This window comes from Nelumbo nucifera, chromosome 1 (assembly GCF_055504915.1).
Source record: "Nelumbo nucifera cultivar China Antique chromosome 1, China Antique-T2T, whole genome shotgun sequence".
Lineage (NCBI taxonomy): Eukaryota > Viridiplantae > Streptophyta > Magnoliopsida > Proteales > Nelumbonaceae > Nelumbo > Nelumbo nucifera.
The window spans coordinates 37,622,347-37,644,109 of NC_142649.1; the positions used below are offsets into that span (position 1 = coordinate 37,622,347).

The following is a 21,763-nucleotide window of genomic DNA, read 5'->3' on the forward strand; positions in this document are numbered from 1 at the left end:
CTCCCTCTAATTTAAACATTATACCCGTTATACCCCTAGATCCAAGAAATAGATGTCTTCGAAAGGGAAATTAATCTGGCCATTGAACTCTCGACATGGAAGCTCTGTTCGAAAACCGAAACCTTCTTCTTCCCCTTCTTGTTCAACGTTCGTCTTTTCCCCAGTTTGTCCAGCGATTACATTATTTTCGGGTGAAGCTTTAGCCGTTGAATCTGCCCTCTGTTTGAAATTAATCTAGCTATTGAACTCTCGGCGTGGAAGCTCTATTTGAAATCCGAAACCTTCTTCTTCCCCATCTCATTCGGCGTTCGTCTTCTTCCCAGCTCATCTGGCGGCGATGTTATTTTCAAGTGAAGCCATGGCCATTGACGCTCCCCTCTGTTCGAAATTAGTCTAGCCGTTGAACTCTCGACGCGGAAGCTCTGTTCAAAATCCGAAACCTTCTTCTTCCCCATCTCGTCCGGCGTTCATCATCTTCCCCAGCTCATCCGGCGGCGACGTTAGTTTCGGGTGAAACCACGGCACGGGCTCGCACAGGCTTGGGCCGTGGGCCGTGTCGGACCGACCCCCAAACTTTTCACAGGGGAGGGCTGCATGGCTCATGACAACCTGCGAGCCAACACGGCACAACCCACACTTTGCGTGGCACGGGCCGCCTGCAAGCCATGTCGTGCTGGCCTGACATGTTCTAGTTTACACCTCTACTCCACCCCATTATCACACTATGGCCTTTCCACACCTGGAGGTAGATCTGATAGGAAAAATACACCCACCTTCCTAGGGATACTATTTCATCATAGTAGCCATAGATTATTTCAAAAAGTGGGCAGATGCCATATCCCTAAGAAGAATTTGTGCAACAAACATTGCAAACTTCCAAAGGCAGCACATAGTCTACCGGTTCGGGGTCCCCGTGAGGATTTTGACAGACAATGGGTTATCCATAAAGAATTAGGAAGTTTGGAACCCTGTTGGGACAGTGTGGGGCAAGACTAGGCACATTTACAACCTATTACCCACAAGGGAATGGGCAAGTAGAGGCAACTAATAAGACCTTTTTGAAAATCCTGAGTAATATGGTAGTAGATCACCAAAAGGATTGGGCAGAGAAGTTGTTCGAAACGCTTTGGGCTTATCACACAACAATCAGAAAAAGCTTGTAGGCAACACCCTATTCTTTGGTATACGACCAGGAAGCTGTTCTACCGATGGAGATATAGACAGTGTTCGCTTGAGTAGCGTACGTAATGGGAAAAAACTTTCGAACAAAGGAGATTGACCAATTGCTCAGCGACAAACTAGAATGCATAGAAGAGGCAAGAGAGAAGTCATTGCAGAAACAAATCAAATACAAACAAATCATGGCTTCTAACTTCAACAAACTAGTAAAGCCCAGAAAATTCAAAGAGGGCGACAAGGTACTAAAAACAACACTCCATGTCAGGCAGGGTAAATCAACTGGAAAATTTGCACCTAACTGGGTCAGACCATACATAATCCAAGAAGCTCACCCAACTGGATATTATGTACTAAAGAGTGTAGATACAAATGAATAGGATGAGACAATGAATTGTCACTGGTTGAAACCCTATAATGATTAGTGATTTAAATTGTAACTGTGAAGAAAAAGCATATCATATGTTTTTTGTACTTTCGTACGAAGTATGTTGTACTCAAAATAGATCATGCTATGGATTCTTTGAACATATTCTTAATCTTGAATAAAAGCATGTTATTTTTTGTACATATCATTACTCTCAAATTGTATGAAGTTTTTTTCCTAACTGTGTCTACTATACATACATACATACATACATACATACATACATACATACATACATACATACATACATACATACATACATACATACATACTTTGGCAACCCCAAGAAGGCCCTAGAAACCCCAAGTGCGATGAAATATTTCCCTGGAACTCCCAGGAAGGCCTTGGCAACCCCAAGTGCAACAGTGTATATATACCTGGAACTCCTAGGAAGGCCTTGGCAACCCCAAGTGCAACAGTGTATACCTTAGCGACACCAGGAGTGATAAGTTACCTTGGCAGTCCCAGGAGGGACGTGGCAGCTACCAGGTGCGATGACAAAACCTCGATACATTATCTCTTTAAATACATATCGTTACCCTGGCAACAACAGGTGCGATGAGATATGTTGACACTTAGCTTTCTGAAGTACAACGAACTACCCTAGCAACACCAGGTGCGATGAAATTTAACTTTCTCATATGCAATGAAACTTAACTTTCTTGTATGCGATGGCACTCAATTTTCTCATATGCGATGAAACTTAGCTTTCTCTTATGCCATGTCACTTAACTCGCTCAGATGCGATGAAATATCTTGGCAAATAAAGACCATGGAAATCTCGAGGACAATGGAAGACATTGTTAAACAGAAAAATCGTGGTGACAACAAGCACGCCGATTGATCCTAGCACTTGGAATAATCATGTGTAATGAACTATCCTGGCTGGACTAAGAAGGCATTGACAATCTCAACCACACTAACGGACCTTGAAAGCCCTCGGCAAATCCAAGGGAGATGTAATGTTACAAAACCAACATTCCTGAAATGTGACAAAAGTGACTTGATTACGACAAAATACTCGCAATTGCGATGATAAACTACCTGCTACGCCAAGGTAGTAATTTGTCAACAACAAAGTGGCAATACTCCAAGTAACAATCTATTACAAGATAGGTTTAGTACTCAACTTACTACCACAGTTAAATAAATATGGACTGGGCAGAGACGCCTAGCCACTACCTTAAAGATACTACGCATTACATTGACTGTGTGCACTTTACTCATCGCAAAGAAAAAATGTCTCAATCTCACACACAATGCGAATCCATGGGCCCTATCACCACTAAACAAGAACCCAAACCATCTAATGATACATTAGGCCTGAACATCTTATTGGCATCATGCTCAACCCAATAAAGCTTAGTAGTGCCGCGATTAGCCTAACAAACCCACCATCACCATTTCTCTTCTTCTCATGTTTCGCGCAAAGACAAGGGGGACAACAACCACAAGAAATTCAAAGAAACACACAGATATGAACAAAATTCTCCTTTCATTTAAAAAAGTCATACAACTTTACGTAACATAGAGGTACATCAAATTCTTATTCCTTGAACCACTCATCTCTCGCGCAGGCGATCTCCTCCAAACTTTGTCGTTAGCCATCAAAATCTTAGATCCAATTTTGATCAATTTGGCCATCAATGTCCAATTATACATTATAGTAGCCCAAGTATTAAGATAAGCTTTCATCTGACCATGTTTAGAGATATTGTTCATTTTTGTACAAGACACTCGTAGGGTCAAGAACTTTTCTTTTGTTTTTGAAAAACCAAGAAAAGTTTTTAACCATATACATGTCCAAATGAGACATATTATTGCCCCATCTGACCATAACTGTCTTAATATACATTTTAAGAGTTATTACGCCAAGTACAAAAAGACGTATGGTTGAAAATACCTCTATGATAGTCAAAAGTTTTTCGTAGTTGTTAAAAAACAAGAAGAAAACTACATGCATGCTCCGGTTAGGCATATCCCCGACCTATCCAATCATGGGTGTCTAAATATGCATTGTAATAGTTATTATGACAAGTATAAAGAGGCACATAATCACATGACTTTTATGACAATTGCTTTAAGATTGATAATTTTCTTGGTTTTCAAGAGAAAAAAAAACAAAGAAAAGTTTTTTTAGCACATACATGACCAAATTATGCTTATCCTTCATAGACTGTCCATATGAGTTTCAATATAAATTATAAGTTTAAAGCATTAACTAGAAAGGGTCGGGAGACATGGCCAGATGACTTATACGACCATTGCTTCAAGGTTGATAACTTTTCTTGGTTTTGTCGACCACATACATGCCCTAATTAGGCATATTTTTGGCCTCTCCAACCATGAGTGTCCCAATATACATTGTTAGAGTTATTAGGCTAAATATGTAGTGGGGATTAGCCACATTACCTCTATGTCAATTGTTCTAGAGTCAAGAAATTTTCTTGGTTTTCAAAAACAAAGAAAAGTTGTTGACTACATACATGCCCCAATTACCTATTTTAATAGTTATTATGCCAAATATGATTAAATGCAAGGTATGCTATGTGCTATGTTAAGATAAATGACTTCAGTTATGCATATTAGAGCCCCCATGGGTGTTTTTTTTAAGATGGACCATAGTTTCACATATGTCTTGTTAAAAAACTTATTTTGGATTTTAAAAACCAAGATACATTTTGCACCAAAAACTCCAAGGGTATTAGTGTCGCAAAGGCATACTTGTGTTTGGAAAAATGCCTCAATTATGATAGCCCTCATTGGTGTCTCATAGAAATATCAAATATTAACCATAGTTTCACACATTAATTACTCAATGGAAACTTATCTTGGTTTGTGATAGATTTCCTGCCTATATCTAAGGGGACAAGGGTCATGGGTGTTAGACAATGTATGCCCTTAGCTCCAATCAAATTGATGTACATATCCATTTATTGTAAATGAATAAAAGTACATAATTGATTCATGTTACATTTGGTGTGTTTCTGTGTAATTACCCTTAAACTGGACACTTATGAAATTTGTGTTAATTTAGAATGTTCTCAGCCGTTGGATAGACTTGGGGAAGTTTATCCTGCCAAGGCTGACACTAATGTGCTGCCAAGTAGGTTGGGGTAGCTAGTCTCAACTTTCAAGGTTAGACTCGAAGCACATGTAGTGTGTGTTTATTTGAAACATTGAACCTGAACCATTTTCTAGTTATGCCCTAGACCTTGGAGACTGGTGGGCAAAACAGGAAAGTTACACCTAACCCCTATACTCGATTATGGTACTACATTAGGTGTCGGATTGGGCTGTCTTTGATATGCCAACCAGTGAGATCCTTCAGGATCAAAACCTAGGTATGTTGGGGCAGTCTGAGAACTCACCTGAGTGGGTGATCATAGTGACAGGATCAGCCCCTTTGTCGGACAAAGTGAATGATCGGGATTGCACTTTCTCTGATGGAAACCAAAACTGTCGGCAACCGATTTCAAACTTGTTTGAGATTTGTTTTGCAAAATATCATATATATATATATATATATATACTATGTTTTAAGAAAAAAAATTGCAAAAGGTTTTAATTCCCAGGACCCATCCGGGCAGAGAATGCAACACTACACCTTATAACCAGGGGAGAGGTCCACCCTTGTCGGGTAGTGGTTGATCATTAAGGGTTGAGAAGTTAAGTGTAAAGACCATTTAGGGCTATTTTACCTAGTGGTTGATCGTGTTAGTTTAAAATGTTCTTAGCCGTTGGATAGACTTGGGGAAATTTATCCTGCCAAGGCTAACACTAATATGCTGCCAAGTAGGTTGGGGTAGCTTGTCTCAGCTGCCAAGGTTAGACTCAAAGCACATGTAGTGTGTGTTTATTTGAAATATTGAACCCAGACCATTTTCTAGTTTTGCCCTATACCTTGGAGACTGGTGGGCAAATCTGGAAAGTTACTCCTAACCCCTATACTCAATTATGGTACTGCATTAGGTGTCGGATTGGGTTGTCTTTGATATGCCAATCAGTGAGATCCTTCAGGATCAAAACCTAAGTATGTTGGGGCAGTCTGAGAATTCACCTGATTGGGTGATCATAGTGACAGGATCAGCGTCGGACAAAGTGAATGATTGGGACTGCAGTCTCTCTGATGAAAATCAAAATTGCCTGCAGTCGATTTCAAACTTGTTTCAGATTTGTTTTGCAAAATATATTTATATGATAATATATATATATATATATATATATATATATATATTATGTTTTAAGAAAAAGTTTGCAAAAGGTATTAATTCCTGGGACTCATCCGGGCAGAGAATGCAACACTGCACCTTGTAACCAAGGGAGATGTCCATCCTTGTCGGGTAGTGGTTGATCATTAAGGGCTGAAAGGTTAAGTGTAAGAGACCATTTAGGGCTATTTTACCTAATGGGCTAATCGCACTTAAGACCATTGTCCTTGGGCCTTCATAGGATGGTTGGACTCAAGGACCATTTAGTGTAAATGTTGGGCCCATTAAGAGCCCATACTGATGGACTCAGGGGTTCACTATGCTTGACAATGAATTCAACCATGTTTCTTCACAGAAGTTGGGCTGAATCCATATGGGCTTATGTGAGGTCATTGTTGGGGTCCCACACCATACAAAGAGAGCCAAATTGGCTAGCAACTAATTAGGGACGTGAACCACTTGCTTAATGGGCCTAAAGCCTATAATTAATTGGATTAATTAAAAAGTCACATGACAAGCAGTCATGTGACTTGGGCGAATATGGGTTCGGATAAGGATTTGAATCCGCCTTTAGGATAAGAGGATAAGTCTTATCCACTTAAAGAGTCCAAATCCAAATAAAGATTTGGATTAGAAACCTCCTAATTCGAATAGGAGAGCTGATCTTTAAGGATTATAAATAGAGGAGGGCAAACTGCTCCAGATTACATTGCTCTCAGCTCTCTCTCTCTTCTTATTCTCTTGCCGCCATACAAACGCAATTTGGTCTCCTGTTCTTGGACTGATAGAGACCAGTTCCCACTTTTGATGCAAGAAAAATCAGAGCAATTTTAGGCTAACTGATAACTCTGTATTTTGATGCCTTAAGGGCATCATTTCAGGGGTATTTTCAGTCTTAGAATAGTCAAAGTGTGCCCTTTCCAAGTTAAATTCAATGTTGAGACCTCTGAGGGTCTCTGTGCAACTTCTATGGAAAACTGGGAAATTACATGGCTGAAATGTAGTTTTTGGGAAGTTTGTGTGAAGTCCAGCTGAGAGAGGGGGTGTTTTTGTGAAAAGCTGGGAATAGGAGGGCGCCTTCTATCTGCTAAACCCAGAATGGCGCCCCTTCTACTGTATTGGCATGCTCCCCTCTCATTAGAAACCCTAGGGTGCCCATATCTTTGCTAAAACCCAGTTGTCGCCCTCCTCTTTCTCTCTAATCCCAGTTGTGTCCATCATTCTCTATAAAATGGACCCAAGGGCTTATTAGAAGGGGTTGGATTCTGCCCCCAGGTAAGAAGGAAGGTTGATCTTGAGAAGTTCAAGGGTAGAGGAAGAGGAGGACGCTTAAGCAAGAGGAGGGGTTCCTGTTTGCAGTTCGCCTAAGCCACTACTACCACCTCTGGATTCGGATCCCAACCATTAGTCTTAGATTTAATTTCCGTTCTTTCATTTCCAGTTTTATTTTTTTCTTTCTGCAATTTACTTTCAGTCAGTTTGATTTTTGTTTTCTTTTGTACAGATCTGGATTTCTACAGGTCTCAAGAAGTTCGAGGGTCAAGGAGAGATTCAAAGACTGCTACCTCTGATCGGATTACAGACTTTTTATTTCGTTCCTTTTATTTATTTATTTATTTTTCTGCACTTTTCACTTCCAGCACTGTTCAAATTTTATTTTAATGAATTTTAATTTAATTAATTAAATTCTATATTTCTGCAACTTTCAATTCTGTTCTCTTTCCCGGATTCAAGTAAATAACAATTTTTCCCTCGCTTCCCTATGGATACGACCCGTTCTCACCATTTATTGCGTTTGAAATTGTTTGAGAATTGGAAAAAAAATTATAAATATAAAACTGGTGTTCCCGAAGTGGTTAACGACACGCTTCCGAACACACCAAGTTTTTGGCACCATTTCCGAAGAAGCAACAGAGAAAAATTTTTATTTGCTTTGTTTGGATCTGTTTCATTATTTTTTTATTTTTGTTTTATTACTTGATCTGTTATCTCATTTTAATTTTTTCTCATTGATTTTGCAGGACGAAATAGAGAAAGGTGGGGCACCGGAGCATTGCGAGACTACAAGAGAGAAGAGAAGAGAAGATTAATTGGGTTGCATTTCAGGTGTAGTCGTCCCATTATATTTTTGATTTTTTGATTTTTATTTTTCAACTCTTTTTTTGGTAGAATAGTGATTTTTGAATTTTTAATTATTTTTTTCTAGATTCGATTTATATTTTTTTCAGTATTATTTTTCTTTCGTTTTGTTTCCAGATCTATTTTTTTCTTTATTTTAATTTCTTGTTTGAATTTCTGTTTCACTAGGTTTGTTTGTTTTTTATTTTTAAATAAAAATAAATTTTGTTCATTTATTTTATTTTATTTTTTATTGCCGCATAATCATTTGTTTATTTTATTTTCGGTTTCACCTTTTGAGTAGCTATTTTTTTCACTCTTTTGTTAGAATTTATTTTTGGTAGTTGTTAATTCTTTTTAGCAATTAATTTTTTATTTTCTGTTTGCAATAATTATTTGTTGCTTTATTTAGTTTCCTTTTTTAGTTATTTAATTGAATAATTAATTATTAAATAGGAAATTGTTCAAATTTTCGAATTTTAGTTTAAATTACAAATTTGAGTTTAAATTTAAATTTTAATTCGAATCTGAATTTGAATTTAAATTTCAAATCTCGAATTTAAAAAAAATAATAAAAAAGTAAAATAAATAAATAAATAAAATAAAATAAAAATTAATTAATATTTTAAAAGTTTTGCATTTGCATTCCAACATTTAGGGTTTGATATGCTAGAGCATGCATTATATAGGATTATTTAATTATTGAAATTATCTTGTTAGTAATGTGTTAGGTTTTCTTTTTTATTATTATTTTAATTGCTTCTTTTGCTTAGTTTATTTTATTATTTTATGTTATATTGTTGAATTGCATATTAGAAATAATTGTTCATGCTTTGTAATTAGTTGTATTTGCTTTTTTTATTTTGTTTTCTTCTCATTAATCCATTTAAGGGCAATCCAACCTGAATAAGATAAAGTGGGGATTTTATCACCCTTCCTTGGCTCAAAAACCACCATGCTTTCACGTGCGGTTCACCCTAAACCCTAATTTAAAATTTGGATAGCAAGATCCTTTAGGGATCCTCACATTTGGTTCAAAAGTGTGCTGAATTTTAGGGAAACTTGTGATTATTTTCCATAACCGGCGGTTGGTGTCTAAGGAAAGAGGTTAAACAGCTACACCTAAGCGGGTTTTGTGGTTACTTAATTAGGTCCTTGCGAGAGCAAAGGGAGCCTCCCACATCCCCACCTCTTACCTGGCTAATTCCAAGTGAACCTAAGAGAATTCACATTGGTTCAACCACTAGTTTAGGAAACCCTAGGTCGTGCGTTTGCTTTGCTTGCATTTTTTTTAATTTTTAAAAATTCAAATTTGAATTTAAATTTCAGGAATTTATGTTTCAAAATATAAATTTGAATTTAAATTTCAAATTTCAAATAAAAAATATAATAAAAAATTTAAAAATGAGAAATATATATATATATATTAAATTTGAGTTTAAATTTCAGAATTTAAATTTCAAAATCCAAATTTGAAATTAAAATTCAATTTTCAACAAGAAAAAGGAACTTCTGAGTTGTATGTTGGGAAGGAGATCTCTAAGGAGAGAAACTATAGAACCCATACACGAAATAGAGAGATACCTATATCACCAACATCGCAACCAAATGGTCGGAATCATTGATGCCCAACCCAAAAAGTTGAAGGAATACTCCACTCCAACCCAATATAACCCTTCATCCTGCATACAGTTAATAAATACTCAAGCCTTACAGTATGAGATTAAGTCAAACATAATCCAGATGCTCCCCTCTTTCTATGGAAACCCGAGTGAGGACCCATACAAACACATAGACGAGTTTCTGGAAATCTGTTCCACTGTAAGGATCCAGAACTTCAATAATGATGCCCTTAGATTGACTCTTTTCCCCTTCTCCTTAAAAGATAAGTTCAAATACTAGTTGGAACTATAGGGAGGCCTATTAGAACTTGGGCAAAAATGCAAGAAGAATTCAAATGTTCTACCCTATATGACGAACCAATACCATGAGAAGAGCCATCACTAGATTCACCCAAACGCCGAGTGAACAAATTCACGAGGCTTGGGAGAGAATGAAGAAATTAATGAGAAAATGCCCACACCATGGCCTATCCCAGTGGCAAATTGTCCAAGCCTTCTATGAAGGTTTGACGGATCAATACAGGCAAATGGTAGATGCATCCTATGGGGGGCATTTATGAACAAAAGTGAGGATGAAGCGTATGTGCTTTTCATGACATTGAGTGAAAACTCAATCAATAATGCATCCTTGTATTCCTATGAAAGGTCGGTGAGACCCACAAAGAGGGTAGGGCTCTATGAAGTCAGAAATAATACAGAGGCCGAGGCAAGAATGGACTTGAATGCAATCTCGAGAAAATTGGACAGGGTAGTTCTTCTAGCACAGAAGCTTGATCAGTTTTTCACCTTTAACCAGCAATCGAGCCCATCTACACCCTATCCTGAAGTTTGCTCCATTTGTGCCAGCCCGACCCACCAGGTTGATGATTGTCCCTCGGTTGCCCAGTTTCCGCCATTTATCCAAGAACAGGTTCAGGCAACCCCGAGTTTCTCAAGAACCAAGAACGATCCATTCTCAAATACTTACAACCCTGGGTGGAGAAATCACCCTAACTTTTCTTGGAGGACACATGAACCCAATTCACAGTCCCAACAGTATCATCATCCATCTAACTCCATGGCCCAACAATTTCAGAGGCCACAAGTACAGAACCAATTCCAGCAGATGTACCCTAGGAACCAACCGGCCCAACCGTATCAAGCTTACCCTCAACCTCCTCAGACCTGTACAGTTGATGACCAATTCATGCAGCTTCAACAGCTAATCCTAAATCAGTAGCAGCCCATTGCCAGATTAGAAAGACAAATAGGTCAGCTAGCCGAAGTTAATGTGAGGAGAGAAGTAGGGCAATTACTGAGTCAATCAGTTGCAAACCCTAGGAATCAGCTATCAGGTCTTCCTCCACAACAAATTCAACCACCTCCTAAGAACCCTCAGTTCGAAAATGCCAAAGTTGTTACAACATAAGGAGTGGGAGAATTTTAGAAGACCCATGAGGAAAAGAAAAGGAGCAAGAAGACCCTAAGTTGGGGGGAGAAGAAGTAGGAAAGGAAACTTTAGAAGAAGAACCTTTAGTGAACCAACTTGTGGTTCCCTTTCCAACCGTATTCACAGTCAGGCCGTTGCGAAAGAAAAAAGAGATTTGCAACGAGATCAGGGAGCTCTTCAAACAAGTCCATATTAACATCCCTCTCCTTGATGCAATTCAACATGTCCCGCCCTATGTCAAGTTCCTGAAAGAGTTGTGCACTCAAAAGAGGGAGCCACGAGCGGCCCTACAAAAAGTGATGCTCTCGGTAGACGTTAGTGCAGTCCTCCTAAACCAACTACCCCAAAAGATGAAAGTCTCGGGTGCTCCTCTCATAAGCGGTGTCATCTCTGGAATCACCTTTGATCAAGCCCTATTGGATCTTAGGGCCAGTATAATCTGCTTCCGTCCATTATCTATGAAAGGTTCAGGATCGGCGAGTTAAAACCTACCCCGGTAATTCTGCAACTTGCTGATCGGTAGGTCAAGACTCCTCGAGGTGTTATCGAGGACGTCATTATCAGGATAGAGAATTGTTATTTCCCTGTAGACTTTGTTGTCCTAGACATGACCCCACCCGAGGAACTGAACCATAACCCGATAATCCTAGGACACCAGTTTCTAGCAACGGCCAATGCAAACATTAACTGTAAATCAGGAGAAATGAACATTTCATTTGGGGAGCAGAAGGTCTAGTTAAATGCTTTTAGTGCCTCTAAGTATCCAAACCTAGGGAAGATGATTGCAATGTGGATATAGTGGACGATCTTTTGGATGACTTGTCTACCCCTTGGTTAGCCCAGTCTGAGCCCTGTTTGTATGAAGAAGAAAGCGAGTCTGAGAGTTTGGATGGAAGACGTGAATGAATGTGTCTGGCTGAAGACGTTAAGTTTAGTATTGGTTGGGAGGCAACTCAACGTAGTTTTTAGTGTTTCTACTGTTAGGATTTGAGTTTTTTTCTCTTTTTTTTCTTGATTCGAGACTAGGTGGCAGACCTTGAACTCCTCAGGAAAACCCTATTGATTGTTCCCTTTGGCCCAAGTCCTTTTTGCATCAGCCTAATCATGCCATTGGGGACAATGGCACTTAAGTTAGGGGTGAGGAAAGAGAAAAAAAATGAAAATTTGAAAAAAAAATGAGAAGCTAAGCCTTTAAATATGTAGAATTAAAATTTCACTATAAAATTTAAAATTTCTTTCCATCAAAAGAGATTCCCAAATAGAAAAAGTTGAGGAAACTGATAAAAGAATATTGAATTTTGTAGAAATTGGTAACAAGTGATAGGAGTCAAAATTGGTCTTATTTGAATATTGTCGAAATCATTTAGAAATTGGAAAATACTCCCAAATTTGCCCCTACCAAGATAAGAAGAGAAAGATGGAGAAATTAGACAAAAATTCTTCAAATTGTTAGAAACAGTGGATTGCCCTGAACAATGTTGCAAAAATAAAAAGATTAAAAGGTTAATGGACACCCTAGACTTAGTAAACGGGTTTCTTCACCTAAGTCAAGTGTCGAGATTCACGTCAAACGGAAAAGGGAATGCTAAAGACGCTTACCTAACACTTAATAACCAGGTCTCTTCGCCTAAGGCAAGTATCGAGATTCGCGTAAAACAGTGGAAAGTAGCCATAAAAATAAGTGTGCATATCAAGTTCAGGGGTAGAAATCCACTGTAAAAAATGCTAAGAAGAATACCCACCTGATTTCAAAAATCAATCTCAGCTTATCGAGACAGTCTGCAAATGGAAAGGTATATAAGATTTTTAGTCCATGTTTCTACGATATTCAAAGTAGGACAGTTTTTCCCCTTAAGCCCAATACCGATCTATACAAAGTTTGAGAATTCTAGAATCAGAATACTTGGCTAATTTTGTGAGGGATGATCTTGCAATGGAATTGATCTCTTTACTCAGTGTAATTTTAAGGCTGCATTGGTAAGGACTAGCAATGGTTAAGTTGGGGTGTGTGATAACTCTGTATTTTGATGCCTTAAGGGCATCATTTCATGGGTATTTTTGGCCTTGGAATAGTCAAAGTGTGCCATTTTCCCACTTAAATTCCATGTTGTGACCTCTGAGGGTCTCTGTGCAACTTTTGTGGAGAACTGGGGAAGTTACATAGCTGAAATACAGCTTTTGGGAAGCTGGTGTGAAGTCCAACTGAGAGATGGGGTGTTTTTGTGAAAAACTGAGAACATGAGGGCGCCTTCTATTTTCTAAACCCAGAATGGCGCCCCTCCTAATGTATTAGCATGCTCCCCTCTCATTAGAAACCCTAGGGTGCCCATATCTTTGCAAAAACCCAGTTGCTGCCCCCCTCTTTCTCTCTAATCCCAGTTGTGTCCATCATTCTCTATAAAAAGAACCCAATGGCTCCTAAGAAGGGGTTGAATTTTGCCCCCAGGTAAGGCGGAAGGCTGATTTTGAGAAGTTCAAGGGTAGAGGAAGAGGAGGACGCCCAGGCAAGAGGAGGGGTTCCTGCTTGCAGTTCGCCTAAGCCACTACTGCCACCTATGGATTTGAATTCCAACCATTAGTCTTAGATTTAATTTATGTTCTTTCATTTCCAGATCCGTTTTTTTTTTCTTTTTGCAATTTACTTTCAATTAGTTTGATTTTTGTTTTCTTTTCTGCAGATCTAGAATTCGGCTAGGTAAGACGGAAGGCCTAGCTCGAGAAGTTCGAGGGTCAATGGAGTGATCCAGAGACTGCTACCTCTGATCGGATTGCAGACTTTTTATTTCATTCATTTTATTTATTTATTTCTCTGCACTTTTCACTTCCAGCACTGTTCGAATTTTATTTTAATGAATTTCAGTTAAATTAATTAAATTTTGTGTTTCTGCAACTCTCAATTGTGTTCTCTTTCCCAGATTCAAGTAAATAACGAATTTTCCCTTGCTTCCCTATGGATGGATATGACCCATTCTCACCATTTATTGCGTTTGTAATTGTTTTAGAATCATAAAAAATTTATAAATATTAAAATTGGTGTTCCAAAGTGGTTAGCGACACGCTTCCGGACACACCACTCACCTTCCTTGCTTGATCCAAGTTGTTGGATTACAATTCTTGCTGAAGGATTGTGTTGCTGAATCGACTTCAACCTAAGCTGCGCCATTTTCAGTGGAAGCTGGTTTTGGTACCCTCTTTGGGCGTGAACACCAACTTTGGGAACTATATGTGTGGAATCCATATCAGGTATTCTTCTCTCTTTCTTTTAGTTTCAGGCCTGGTCCGATTTTGGTGCAAAAACGGTCATTGAAAAATGTAGTTTTTCTAAAACTGGGAGTATGATTCTCGGAAGGGTAAAATAAATTTCTAAAATTTCACCCTACCATCTAGTATGGTTTGACCATCCATATGATGGATTTCCCCTTCCTTCAATGGGAATGTGTCATGTGCCATACCTGGACAATTGGCTTTCATTATGAATAGGTCAAGGACTTGAAAATTTTGACCACATATGGGTTTCATAAATTTTTTGGTTTTCAAAAGTAACCTTGTATTTCTTCATACTTGGGCTACTAACCATTATAATGTATATCGGGATACTCATAATTGAATCAGTCATGGATGAGCTTATATACGGGTTTGATAGTTTTCTTGATTTTCAAAAACTGAGAATAGTTAGCAACCATAAATGATAAGACTTAGGGACAAAGTGGTCCTGTCTTTCTTTGTCATTGGTCTACTAACACTTATCTTAAATATATTGGGACACTCATAGTCGAATTGGTCACAAATATTTTGGGTATCCGACCTGTCTCGACCCTAATAGGACCCGTTTATCAAAACCCTATAGGGTTTGGGATTTTAGATTAATACTCTATAGAGTTTAGGTTTTGACTTCAGGGTATCTGATACCCAATACTCAGGATGCGTAAATATGAACCTATTATATTATATGTCATGCACAAATTTATAAATTTTAAGTACTAAGATAATTATTCTATTATTAATATTTTATTTGTATAAATTTCTTGGGATTAAGATCATCATTTGATGTAAATTTGGATTTGATAGATTGTTTATTTCATTTAGTTATAAAATACTAATTTTTAAATATTATTTCTCTTAATTTTTAGTTGAAATTATTAATCATATATATGTATTGATTGTTTTGATGAATACAAAAGTTAATAAAATCTATTTTATTTCATTAAATAATACAAAAGGTGAGATGATTTAATGGCTTAAAGTAGTGCTTAGAAATTTGGTGCTATCATTAATTGATTTGGGTTCAAGTCACATTATAAGCATTAAGAATTTTTTTTTAGTAGAAAATGTTTGATCAAGGAGTTTAACGGGTTTGGGAAATTGAGAGGAAAAGTTAAACAGGCTTAGAATCCGAGATATATAAACGGGTTCGGAAATTGGTTTGAAAAGGGACAAGCCCTTGAGAGAAGATTGGATTGGCACTTTGGGCTTCAACACGATCTGAGATGAGCCCAGCCCATGAGCCTGGTCATTGGGCAAAGAAGCAATAGAGATTGGGTCAACCCTTCAAGCCCCTGGTCGGGAAACGAGATTTGAAGCTTCCCCGCTCACCAAACAGCTACCATGCGAGACTTTTGAAATTTGAAAAAAAAAACTGCCCCATCTTGAGCCAAGGCGACTAATGCTCTTGGAATCTCCAGCGACCTTGACTCCGATGGCGCAAGTGTAGCTCGCTAATAGAGTGAACCACGTTAGCTCCAATGAGACTCTCCGACATTGGCAACAACAACGCATTCCTGCCTGGTGCCTGCCGTTTTAGATTGACTTCGAGCACCATCCTCTGTTTCAGGATCTGACGACATCGGCCCTAGCTCCGATTGAGTCTTCCCCTTTCTTCTACCCTAGTCCCGCACGGTGGTAGCCGTTCATCAGATAGGGTATCCTTTGAATTGGCCATTTATTGACTGCTACAAGCCATCACATATAGGCCAAATCTATGCATCTGAAATATCTCCATAATTATAATTTTTTATTTATGGGGAAATGTTCCAAATGCATGGCTGAAATGTGTTGCGAGGTCGATGTGGGGAGCAAATCTGAATTTGTATTAGAGTTTCACCCAATTTATAATAATTGTCAAAGATTTCATTTTTTAATTTAAAAACATGTGGCAAGGTATTTTTCACTTAAATTTATTCCATGATATAGAGTGAAGAAATGAATGTGTGGATTCCTTTTGAGACCCAAATTTAGTTATTATCTTGTGCCATTTAGACTACTTCATTATTATTATTATTATTATTATTATTATTATTATTATTATTATTATTATTATTTGTAATAATATAATATGGGTAAATTACTAAAACCTCTCCTAAAATTTGGTAATTGCAATCACCTCCCTTGAACTTTTTGACATAGTTGCAAATAGATCCCTTATGTTAAAAGCATCTAATAAGAGGCACTAAATGAAGAAAGGATTAGGGCTAGATGACTGGGCGAAATTTCAAAAATTTCCTAATCCTTTCGATAATTGAATTCCCTATGTTTTGAAAAACTACATTTTTTATGACTGGTCTTGCACGGAACCAGACTAGATTTGAAACCAATCAGAGAGGGAGATGTATACCTAATATGAATACTACCAACGCAGATCCCAATGTGGAAGTTCACGCCCAAAGCAGTCCTAAAACCAGCCTTCACTGAAAATGGCACAGTGTATTCCTGAAGCTAGTTTAGCAACACAGTTTTTAGCAAAACTACAATCCAATTACTTGGATTGAACTGGGGAAGGTGAGTATGAAATTCCTTTGGATTTTTCTTGCAAAAATCAAAAGAAAACTGATCTCTATCAGTCCCAAAATAGTTGTGGTCGAACTAGGGTTTCTTGAGAGGCAAAAAGAAGAAGAGAGAACAAAATAGAGAGGTGCTATAGTCTAGTTCGCTCTCTTCTTCTTTTATTTCATTATGGAACACTTCTCCTAATCAATTTAGGAGATTATCCAAATCTAATTTGGATCTTGACTCTTTTAAGAGATAAGCCTTATCCGCTTAAGAGGATGGGTGCTCCATACCCAATTCCAAACCCAGATTCGCCCCATGTCACATGACAACTTAATCTGTCATGTGACAACTTAATTAATCATATTAATTATGGGCCTTAGGCCCATCAGCTATAAGGCTCACAATCCAAGGGTGTTGCATGGCTAACTTAGGCTTGATTTGTATGGCGTGGGACCCCACAATGACCTCACATAAGTCCACATGGGTTCAGCCTAGCCTTTGTGAAAAAGCTTGGTCGAATTCACTACTAAACGCAGTGAACCCCTGAGCACATCACTATGTCTCAAAATGGGCTTAACATTTACACTTAAATGATCATTGAATTCAGTCATCCTATGAAAACCCAAGAATAATGAACTTAAATAAGATAAAGCTCATAAGGTAATCAGCCTTGTAATGGTCTTTTACACTTAATCTCTCGACTTATAATGATTAAACATTGCTCAACAGGGAAGGACCTCTCCTTTGGCTTTAAGGTGTAGTGTCATATTCTCTACTCAGATGGATCCTAGGAATTAAGACCTTTTGCAAACATTTTTCAAAAAACATAAGCCCTATCATTCACTTAGTCCGACAAAGGGGTTAATCCTATCACTATGATCACCCACTTAAGTGAACTCTCAGACTGCCCCAACATATCTAAGTTTTGACCCTCAATGAATCTCACTAATTGGCATATCAAAGACAATCCAATCGAACACCTAGTGCAGTACCATAATCAATCTTCAAGGTTCAAGGCATAACGAAAAAATGGTCCGAGTTTAGTGTTTCAACCAAACACACACTACATGTGCTTTGGGTCTAACCCTAGCAATTGAGACAATTTGCCCCAACTTCTTTGATAGCACATCAATGCCAGCTTTGGTAAAATAAACTCCCAAAGTCTATCCAACGGGTGAGAATATTCTAAACTAACACGAGTCTCATAAGTATCCAGTTTAAGGGGTAATTTCATAGAAATATACCAATATCAATATGAAACAATAATATACTTTTATTTATTTACAATAAATATATCTGCACATCAATTTGATTGGAGTTAAGGGCATACATTGTCTAACACTAAAATGTCTAAAATACCTATACATTTACTATTGAGGCCGATTTAAAAAAAAAAAATACAAACTTTGTGAATCACAAAAAAGAGAGTTTAATGTTGCAATTTTGACTTTGCAAGATTGATATGAAAGGCAATTTTGAAGAATGAATCAATTTTGGAAAAGAGATTAAAAGGGCTTGGATTAGTGATTACTATGAAGAGAAAATTTGAAAAATAAACATTTCGATCAAAATTATTTGCATAGGTATTTTGAACATTTTTGTGCTTTTTATTAAAAAGAAATCCTATTTAGTGCTCACACGTTCTCACAGAATTTTTCAGCCATGCATTAATTTGGAATATCTCCCCATTAATAAAAGATACACGTATGGAGATGCTGAAAAAAAAAAGCTGTAAAGACGGTAAAAAGACAATTTTGTAAGGACCGGATCCACACTCTTAACAGTGGGAATTTATTTACAACTGTGTCAAAATATTCAAAGAAGTGATTGTAATTACCATAAAAAACATCACTGAGTGGTCAACAAGTTCAGGGAGGTTTCAGCAATTTACCGTTGTGTTACAAGACGAAAATTTAATAAATTAAAACATGTTGACTTTATTATATAATTGTGTAGGTAGCTTATTGATTTATTAATTTGTAGAAGAAATAGTAAATTGCACAACTCAATACACCAAGAAAATGCTAAGTATACAAACTTCTTTCCCTTATTGCTTGCAAAAACTTCATACGCCACGAATATTCTATAACAATGTATATGCATGACCAACATGCACTGACAACAGTGACCGACATGAACACACAAAATATTCAAAATATGTGGTCCTTGATGCACTTGTAAGCACCACCAGAAAAGAAAAGGTATACCCTTAGCACTGCTTAGATTTTTATTTTCAAAGTCAACACTTATGAGATGTACCATTTTTTTCCCAAGCACATGCTATAGCGAAAACAACCACCGTCCCTCACCACGTGTTTGATGTCATCGGATTTAATCATCATAAAATCGTTCTTGCACTGAGTTTTGGATATGCTCCTTACATCGACCTCACAGCATGTGCGAGCTGTACATTGAGAATATCTCGTCTAAAGTTTTATATTGAGAATATCTTTGATGATGGTTCAGTCTAGGGTTAGAATTTTTAGACTCAAAGTATAATTGGGGTGGGTGACTGTTCGGATTTGATGCTGATTCACGGGGGATTGGTGTGTAGAGTGGGGTTTTTGATATTTTGAATATTTATAACTCTGTAGTGGAAATCAGAAATCTGTATTGGACCTGTCCGTACATCTCCAAAAAAATATTTCTAATGAATAAAAATATATAAATATAGAGATGTTTTTGATGCAAGACAATAAAAAGATGTAAGAATGGTTTTGTTAGAATTGAATCGGGTCTCGTGTTTGATATTTGGAATTGAATGTTTATACTTTTGCAGTGGAAATTAGAAATCTGCATTGGACCTATCCGTTCTTCTCCATAAAAAATAGGGAGAATGATAATTCAGCCCAGGGTTAGAATTTTTAGGCCCAAAGTACAATTGGGGTGGGTGCCAGTTCGGAATTAATGTCGATTCACAGGTGGGCATTGGTGTGTAGAATGACGGTTTTTGACATTTTGAATGTTTATAACTCTGCAGTGGAAATCAGAAATCTACATTGGACCTGTCCGCACTTCTTCATAAAAATATCTCTGATAAATAAGAATATATAAATATAGAGAGGTTTTTGATGCAAGACAGTAAAAAGCTGTGAAAATGGTTTTGTTAGAACTGAATCAGGTCTCGTGTTTGATATTTGGAATTGTTAATATGCATGAAAAATATACAACATAATATTATATTTACTGTTAAAAAAAAAAAGAAAAAGAAAAAAACTAATGGGCTTAGTGCTGGACAGCCCAACTGTTGATCTAGGTGATCGAACCATCATCCAAACAACAGTTTTGGCTATATTTTTATTTTTTTTTATTTATTTTTTTTATCAGAATAGACTATATTTGACTTAAACGATCGAACTATTTAACCTGAAAATTAGACATAGAACGGTTCGCTATCCGGTTCGATTTAAAAACCTTGATGAAAACAGATGTGACTATGCTCGGACTATGCTGTTAAACAATTTCCATCTCTGTCTACGACAAGGTAATAAAGCAAAGCATTAATTTTGGGGGGTATTTTATTAAGTATATCATGATGCATAAATGCTTAGCTAATTACTAAAATACCCTTGAGGGATGGAGGATAGAGAAGGAGTTCTCCTACTGAAAAAGACAAAATTGACCTAGTCTAGTACTGTTGAGTAACTATGTCACCATGTCAATGTGTTACAAAGGTCCAGCTTACCTTTCATCAAGGAGCATCACTGTAAAAATTGGGGGTACCCAAATCACTGTCAAAAATAAGAGCAACTGGATAAGTCAAATTCATGGTAAATGTTAAGGTGCAGAGGAAAAATTAGACAAATCATCCACAGGCTTTCCAAAGTAAATGGGTACCACTCCCCGCTGTATTTTCCATCATTTCATGAACAAGATTATCTTAATCGAGTTTGAATTGACAGTCTGTGTCTCAATTCATCCACCAAGAAAAGGAAAAAAAAAAAAGATTTATATCTCAAAGCTTAATCAAGCAATAATTAGAATTTCTCCTATTATACACAGTTTACATTCATGCGGTATAGTCATGTTATCCATTACCATAACGAATTTCACTGCTGTGGTCAATTCTGGCAAGTAGTGATGACTAAGATTAGAATGAAACTAGACAAACAAACAGTGGATGTGGTTATGAAGTGCTAGCTCCTCTTCGGACGAGAATTGTGAAGCAAGAATAGCTTTTTGAGTACCTTGATTAGTATGAACAAGCTGGATGATCTCCTTGAAGAGAGCATAGCTGTGCTTGTCTTGGACATCTTTATGGCCTGAACACGGTAGATTTCCACCATCTCTCCTCGTGCATCCCAGTCGGATCTCGATCCACCAGCTGGTTTCGATAATCTGTTCGCTTCAGCCCTCTTGCCCATTGAAGAAATCCGCTGTAAATCGTCGTTGAAGTTTTCCCACAACATGTCCATCCTCTCTTCATCAACTTCACTGAGATACCCGTCTGCTGTTCTCCTCACAACGCTTTCGATCGACGAGAAGCTCTTCCGGCGGAGATGCTCGTTTGGTTGGGGAACTGCACAATCTTCTGAATCTCCACGACAAGGTTCGGGAAGAACTCTGGAGGAAGACTTCCACAGAGATGGTGAACCAATGAAGCGAGGAACTGGGTCGGCGATTGTTGGGAAGCTGAAATCATCTGCAGACATGGCTTTTTAATTCTGAATCTTCCTCTTCGTAACGAAGAGGCCGGGTTTAATTGTGTGTGTGGGTAGTACTTAGAAGAGAGAGAGAGAGAGAGAGAGAGGACTTGATGAGCTGTTTTGGGTAGGAAAAAGCATTAAAAAGATGGGGTTTGAACTTTGGGTTAGTTTTATAAATTTAGGAGGAAGAATCCTTTCTCTTGATTGGTGGGTCCCAATTAAAATTAGATTTTGATACAAGAGTTAAGACAGCTCAACTACCGCCGGATTGATCGGGGAAACGAGGGAATGCCTTAGAAATCCCACTCCACACGGTGTTGATCTGTGAAAGAGACATACAACGCCCACTTTCTCCGGTCTTTGGCAAA

General features: G+C 37.6%; 1 protein-coding gene and 1 non-coding gene across 2 annotated transcripts; both read right to left on the minus strand.

Annotated features, from left to right (window-relative positions):
- Window positions 1–9,916: 9,916 nt before the first annotated feature.
- LOC148803125 (small nucleolar RNA R71) lies at window positions 9,917–10,023 on the minus strand. The gene has a single exon (XR_016081707.1). It is a non-coding gene; the product is annotated as a small nucleolar RNA R71 (small nucleolar RNA).
- A 10,020-nt stretch (window positions 10,024–20,043) lies between these two features.
- Window positions 20,044–21,534, minus strand: LOC148803126 (uncharacterized). Its single transcript, XM_088896376.1, has 2 exons — window positions 20,937–21,534; window positions 20,044–20,480 (listed from the first exon to the last, which is right to left on the minus strand). The coding sequence occupies exons 1-2, from the start codon at window positions 21,399–21,401 to the stop codon at window positions 20,478–20,480; spliced, it is 468 nt and encodes a 155-aa protein (XP_088752502.1). The 5' UTR covers window positions 21,402–21,534; the 3' UTR covers window positions 20,044–20,477.
- Window positions 21,535–21,763: the final 229 nt, after the last annotated feature.

Bases quoted from the DNA above. Each gene is read 5' to 3' on its own strand.
- LOC148803126 (XM_088896376.1), bottom strand. From the start codon at position 21,401: ATGTCTGCAGATGATTTCAGCTTCCCAACAATCGCCGACCCAGTTCCT.